The sequence below is a fragment of the Lampetra fluviatilis genome, chromosome 10, assembly GCF_964198595.1.
Source record: "Lampetra fluviatilis chromosome 10, kcLamFluv1.1, whole genome shotgun sequence".
NCBI classification, from domain to species: domain Eukaryota; kingdom Metazoa; phylum Chordata; class Hyperoartia; order Petromyzontiformes; family Petromyzontidae; genus Lampetra; species Lampetra fluviatilis.
In genome coordinates, this window is record NC_136284.1 from 11,161,603 (window position 1) to 11,168,969 (window position 7,367).

A 7,367-nucleotide genomic window follows, 5' to 3' on the forward strand; every position below is an offset into this window, starting at 1 on the left:
CACCTTTGCATTCCCCATATCCTTGTTTGGGTATGTATACCGCCAAAGAAGGAAATTAGTTGGTATACGTATGAATGACCTTGAGCCAGACTTAAGGCTATTTTAAAGTACATGTGCAGTATAATAAGTCATTGCTCAGTGCAAATCACAGTGAACACTAGTGCTGGCAGATGTATATAAAGTATGAAGTTAATTTACAATGTATTTATTTAGTATTTAATAGAGAGATGGTGTTATATTTTATTTCATGTTATATTTAGTTATGTTTTGTGTTAAAAGGATATGCTATGTCAATCAACAATCACTTCATGAAAATATATTCGTACAAGTATGAGCTGAAATAACTTCAAAGGCAACATTTTTAATGTGGAACTGAACAACACGACAATCATAAACAAGCTTCGTACTCTTAGAGCTCATCAGTGCACCGTAGTCAGTCACGGACCCCAGGTATGCTGGGTCTGACATTGGCAAACGTGCAGTAAAATCCACTTAAAACACACGTACAGTATAATATAATGATATTGTCAAGTATTCACCAAGTAACGCCTAACTTGATCCTCATGATATATTTCAGGAGGGTCCTGCATTGGGACGTTTGACCAACAGCATTAACGAGCGTTCGGCAAACATTCCCATATCAGCTGGGATTCCAGCACACGTTTTCATTAACACCGATTGTGCATCCCCTGTTACTCTCCCCCCATCTCTCTCTCATTAATGCCCACGGCACATCAGAGGTGCATAGGCAACGTTACTTTCATCAGTCAACACACACACACACCGTGTGAGTGAGGTTCAAACGGACATCGCCCACGAAGGCACACTGGTGTGCCCACTCACCCGTGTCGCTGTCCTGTTTGCTGCCGTTCGCCCCCATTGCACTCTCAACGGGGCCACGCTCTCTCCAAAGCCATGTGTCGCCTCTCAACATCCAAGCCGGGTCCACCAGACACAGAGAAAGAGAGCGAATCTCCTCCAACACCCCATCCGCCAGCAGCAGACCTCCCCCCACCCGCCAACTACAAGCCCTTGCTCCAACCTCCCCTGCTACCCTAGCTCTTCAACAATGTCTCAAATACCCCTTTTCTCTGACGGCACGTATACTATCTCGGACTGGAGAGAAGCTGAAAGCTGTAGACGCACACTCCCACGGAAAAAGGACGGGATCGTAAATTAGTCCGAGCAGCCGCGCCGCGGTTGAAGGTGCCAGGCGATAAGCAGCACCACTGGCCCCCGTGTCAGTAAGTGCGTGTCTTGCGACTTCGGTAATTGCTGCGTTGTACGTTGCTCTCAGCTTTAAAGAGAATGAAACGTGAAGGCGGAGGAGACGGACGGAGCAGCAGCAGCAGCAGGAGGAGGGAGGGGAGGCGGAGGAGAGTGAGAGAACGAAGCAACGCGACTGCTTTTACATTTCACATTGTCAGCCACTTCTTAGCTACATGAATCACAGCGCGGAATGTGGCTCGCTGAGAAAGCATTGGAACCAAACAAGAGGGAGGCGAGAAAAACAACGACAACAAAAAGGAGCTGCAGTCAGCTCGGTGACATCGCTCGGTTATTTAGCAGCCAAAAGGCAACTAACGGCGACTAACCTACAAGTAAGTACGCCGGAGTTCGAGCCACATCCCCTAAAGCGCTTCATTGCGTATACGTCTCATCAGGAAGACCCGTGAACTCGTTAGATGGAGGGGTGTTCTGTGGGGCGGTAACCGGTGGGCTGAGAGAAACCAATGCGAAGTGAGAATCTCACCCCCACCACCACCACCACCAGCCCCCCCCCGAAAAAAAAATCACAATGTTTTTTTGAGAGAAGTAGGAACCCCTCCTCCCCCTCCATCCTCCTCCTCCCACTCCTCCCAAAGTCTGGAGTCTCCGTGCAGAGGCTGGGGGAGCGGTGGTGGTGCGGTTAAGGCTCATTGCCGGCCGTTATAAAATACCTTTATACACCCTCTAAGTGAAAACAGACGTGCGCCGTCATTATGCTGCTCGGTATTTATATCCGCGTGTGACACAGTGAATAATGAATGACCCCGTCTCTGCTTCAGGAGAAGAAATGAGAATGCACGTGTATTGATGTGTATGCAACACGCGCCAACACGTGCTGCCGACAAGTCTGAACGTAACATGTGGTGAGTTTGGAGTTAGACATAATTGTGGATTATGATATATATGTTTTACATGTTAAATTGTATTATTAATATACTAAATATATGGATATCATGGTCCTCTCCCCACCCATACGAATACACAGCGTTTTTCCAGACTTTTTGAGCAAGTGATGTAAGCGAGTAGCACCTATGAAGGGTGACACGGCACACCACCAACCTCTCGTGGTGAAGTATGGTCAAACCACCCCCATAACCGACACTGCGTGGGAAATACTCGATCCAGCCGTGGATGTACAACGACCATTATTATTGGTATCATACCACGATTACAATCTAATGTTCCCAATATAAAGAAACACATTGTTGGTTTGCGGACTTAAGCTTCCGCTAATGCCACCGTGATCTAATGACGAGGGGATTATGTTACAGATGACGACGAGCTAAGTATACGATACTCTGACAGTAGAATACTCACGTTGGTATGGCGAGCCTGCTATAGACCCCGGCCACCTCAGCTCGATTCCCGGACACGGCTCAACATCAGCGGCGTTCATCCATCAGTCCATTGACACATGGGTCTGTGAACAGGGATTACTCATTTTTGCCGCGTTTGTCCGTGGTGAACGACCCGGAAAAAAAAATTTCGCACTCGGCACACCACATCCAGTATACCCGTGGCTATGGATGATCTAGTTCCGTGCCTGCTCCAATCTATCAGCGACTTTGAACATATTCAGTGTGAAATTAAGCCCTGGTCTAAATAATAGCATTAACGATTGTATTTTCAGTCCATGTCGGTTGTAAGAGTAGGGGCGCCGTGATGACAAGATGTTACATCCCTCCCCTGCTGCGCAGTCGTAGGTCGTGGGTTCGATCCCGACCCTGACGATGCCAAGTTGTACATTTGGAGTTCGCGTGTTCTCTCTCCCAGGAGCCGCGTGTGTTTTTTTTCTTTTCCGGGTCCTCCGGTTTTGCCCTCCACACTGAAAATCATGCCTTCAGATTTATGTATTTGGCTGCGTTATGACAGCGATGACGATGATATACGCAACTTTTATGCGCTATCGTCACGTGTGGCCTCTAGAAAATAGCTCATAGCTCCCAGGTGGCTTTACCTGGTAAATAACACAGTTTTACTTTAGTTGCAAACAACGGGCGCCTCCGCCCCACCCCCCCCCCCAAAATCGCGTTCGTTATCTTCAATGCAGAGGTCCGCATACCAAAGCGAAAGCGAGCGCTCGTGCTTGTCGAGTGATTGCGCTTAGGGGGCGTCCATAAATGACGTCACGCGATTTTTGACGATTTTTGACCCCCCCCCTCGTCACACGGCGTCACAAAAAGTCAAACCCCCCTCAAATATGGCGTCACAAAGCTCTGCCCCCCCCCCCAAAAAAAATATAAAACATGCTTCAAATCGCTTTAAACTATTGTCATTGTAGTGCGTATTTAATGTGGCGCTGCACTCTGATGTTGTAGGAGAAAATATTTTTTAAAAGTCTATTTAATTAAGTCGAGCGTGTTGTCTATATTTACTGAAAGTTGCGCATTTTGATATGACGTCACATTTCTCAACCCCCCCCCCTCGTTCACATCGTCACAAATGTCTGACCCCCCCCCCCAGGTGCATGACGTCTTTTGTGGACGGCCTCTTACGTGTGCACACGCTGAGCTTGTACGCTGTTGGTGGAGAGGGGCCAGATGGAACGGAGCGAAACGTGGCCCAATCGACAAGGTCTGGCAACGCGCGTTGCGCTAGAGAGCACCGCTGCTGCCGCTGCTCCTGCCCAGACGAAATGGCTGGCTCCTGTTGAAACGCAGACCTCGGAGGCGACTCGCGTGCGCCCTGCCATTCGGTTGCCTGCGTACGGCGAGAAAGAAGTTCAACGTGCATACCATTCGTTCGTGCATTCGCTTTGCTGCTTTGAACCCCAATTTTCATTCCACCACCCCACCACGGCACATTGAACCATTTGAACCCCCGAGATTGGTGTTGCTACTCGGGGGTGCGATTCAATGAGTTGTCTCAATCACGCAGTCGCGCGACTCGATTCAACAATTGATTATTTTTGTGTGTGAACATCGTGGTGAATGTAGCGGCCTCTAGTGGCTTGAGAGTATTCCATGTGGCAACGTTTATAAATCTAAAGCGTCGATTCGAATAAGCGCGATTCGATGCTACTATCTCGGAGTTTCAATATCTCTATTAATCGATTAACCGATCTATAGTTACACTGCTATTGGGCAATCGATAATTTCAGTTAAATTCACAGCCTATTTCACTCAACTCTCCTCTCCTCCCCCAGGGATCGGTATGTTACCTCTATGTGCTGGAATAATTATGCACCGTGTAAAGCAATCATAGCGTGTGCTTTAACCAATGTTTTAATTACGATATGGTTTTAACCACTTACGTATATTTGCTTCTGTTCAACCTCTCTATACGTTCCATCTTTATAAACGTCATTTTCATACATTGTTATTTTTACAGACCTTTTTTTAATAGACTGCTGGATGAAACCCACACCGTGTTTGGTGATGAGGGCTGTTGTGTTTTTTAACATGCATTCACCACGCCGGTCAGTGCGTGTTGATGAAGGCGTTCGGGGAGTCAGCAGAATCGTCTCACGTTGTGCTACGAGCCCGGCCGGCCAACCTGAGTTCGATTCCCAGCCTCGGCTAAATCCAGCGTCACCGCAACTTAATGCGCTGCTCACAGACGAGCGGCTTCGTATTTGTAGACGAAAGCGTGCGGAGGCCAAGTGCGTCTTCAGCGCGGACAGTTTCACTTCAACTTCTTCCAAGTCGCCTCCCAGAAAGGGCACGGCTATGCAACGAGACGCAATGTTTAATATTTGCCCGAGTTTGTAATTCTACTTCACGTGCAATTCTAATTTTTCCTTTAAAATGGGATTCGATGGAATTAACAAAAATATTCCACAGAATCTATTTTGGGTTAGGATGTAGTACATAAAGGACCTACAGCGAGGTTAGGTTAATCATCCGCAAGTCTTCTTGGTTTGATTGGGCGCTGTGTCTTATTTAATAAACGGAATAGGATGCAAACGCAGGGAACGATAATGCAGTTTGACAGCTTTCTGTTATGTTTAATCAACAGTTCTTTGCAATTCCTGACGACATCCGATTTTGACCAATAATAGCTTTTTAAAGGTTATTCCGTCTGGATTCTAAAATTAGATCGTATTCGTATTTCTTATATATTGGATAGCACCTATGTAGGCCAGAACATGGGTACGAGAGGGCAGTTGTGACCAGCACCACGCTTGACCACCTTTGTCTCTCCAGTGCTAGGTGGGAATCCCTGGACTGGTCCAGCCGTCTTCATAGCGCAATGCACTAAACCACTGCGCCACCGCTCACCGAATATACTAACACAAATATATATTTTTAAATACATGTTCTGAGCAAAGGCCCAGAACATGAATCGACCAGCAATGATCAGAATCAGTCCTATCACAGTTGTAACAGATACGAGTCCACACGTTCTTTGAAATGAGTCATGGGTTTAAGAGCTTCATAAACGAAACGAAAATAGACGGTATACATAGACACATACTCATACTCACACATGCTGACACAAAGACAAGACAAAGATGCCCCGTGTAGCCTTAACAGACTGTAGGGGCAAGTGCTGTTAGCGAGCAAAGGCTGGCACGGCACACGAGGGGGTGGGCGGCCATCACCACGCCGAGCCGCCTTCGTCTTCCTAGTAGCGATGTTTACACATCGTACCAGGTACTCATTTGAGGCCGAGTGGACCTAGGAGAGGGCCCAGGACCTAGGAGAGGGCCCAGGACCGGTTCAGATAATCGTCACTGGTGTCGGCCGTGAGCGGGAATCGAACCCGGGTCGCCGGATTTTTAGCGCAGCACGCTAATTACTACACTACCGCTCCCCCACTACACATACGCTGACACACACATATGTTCACATGCACATCTTCGGGAGACAAATTTAGTCCTTAGGGCTTAACCCGTGAAATTTCACGGACATTTTTGGGTGTGCGTTAATACTGTAACAAAGATGCCAAGTACATTACGGGACTTGAGGACGTTGTTCCAATGTATGTATGTTGAACTTCGTTCGCACCGTACGTAGCCAACCGTGCTAATCGGAGGTGTTAAGCAGACATCCGCATTTCGCACGGTGGTAAAATGTATCCCTGCTAATAAAGCCCCCAAGGTTCTCCCATTGACATCACGGAGTTCTAACTCTGGTCGTTGACGTGGTCAGTCTGCAGCAGAGGTCGCAAACGGGTTTTGATTCCGTACCCGTACCTGGCCGGGTACGGGTACCCGTTCCCTACCCGTACCCTACCCGAAATGAGTGACAAACGGTTACTCACCAGTGACTCACGGCCTACCCGTACCCGGCCGCACCAGGGTCGCAAACGGGTACCCGTACCTGGCCGGGTACGGGTAGCCGGGTATTGGGTACGGGTATCGGGTACCCGGTTGCGACCTCTGGTCTGCAGATCGGGTAGACGTCGCCTCGCCAACTTGACAGAACTCGCGGCAGCCCTGAGTCGCCTTATCGTGGGCTACCATCAAATCGCCAACGCCACCGTTGGCTGCTGGTCGGTGAGGCTTGGGATGGGGAGGTCAAAGAGCAGAGGTCAGCGCGAAATCAAAGCGACGGACTCCAGCCGTCCAAGCGAAATAATAATGGTGACGACGGGGAACGTGATCGTGCAAAGCAGCAGCATACCAATGTACCTAGCGACATTTTAATACAATTAAGTAGAATTGGGCAGGGCACATCGTGGCTAGAAGGGTTTGATGATGATGATGATGGGTGATGAACGAATTTGGTGACGGAATATCATCTAAAGGAGAGAACACGCCCGAAAGGAGGACGTACCGCCATGTAGTGATGACATTAATTTATGAGGGGGAGACCTTCATCCAGCAGCGGATAGATGACGGCTGAAAATAATGGAGTTAATTTGAATAACCTTTTCTCAAGAGGCTGATCTCTGAGTGGCCTTCAGTAAAAAAAGGTGACCATTTATATATATGAATACTACCAGTTGCCTGAAATAGCTAATTCAATCGTTTCCTCTAGGTTAAGAAAAGCATACGGCGTTAATGATTGTAAATTATAATCTATACGTGTATGCAGAATAAACCCACTTTGGCCTCATAAGCAATTATCATATGTCCATGTGTACACTTAGTATTGCATCGCATTCGTTGCGTTTTAAACGGACAGTAGAGCTTGCGTTAACGTCTACAATTT

General features: G+C 47.8%; 1 protein-coding gene across 2 annotated transcripts in view; it reads right to left on the minus strand.

The window, feature by feature from the left end:
• Positions 1–1,041, minus strand: part of LOC144934579 (uncharacterized) — a 66,116-nt gene extending 65,075 nt beyond the window's left edge. For both annotated transcript variants that reach the window (XM_078860529.1, XM_078860530.1), the window contains exon 1: positions 844–1,041. In XM_078860529.1, the coding sequence (XP_078716655.1) occupies positions 844–934 (91 nt within the window). In that variant the 5' untranslated portion in view covers positions 935–1,041. The remainder of the gene's footprint in view (positions 1–843) is intronic.
• Positions 1,042–7,367: the final 6,326 nt, after the last annotated feature.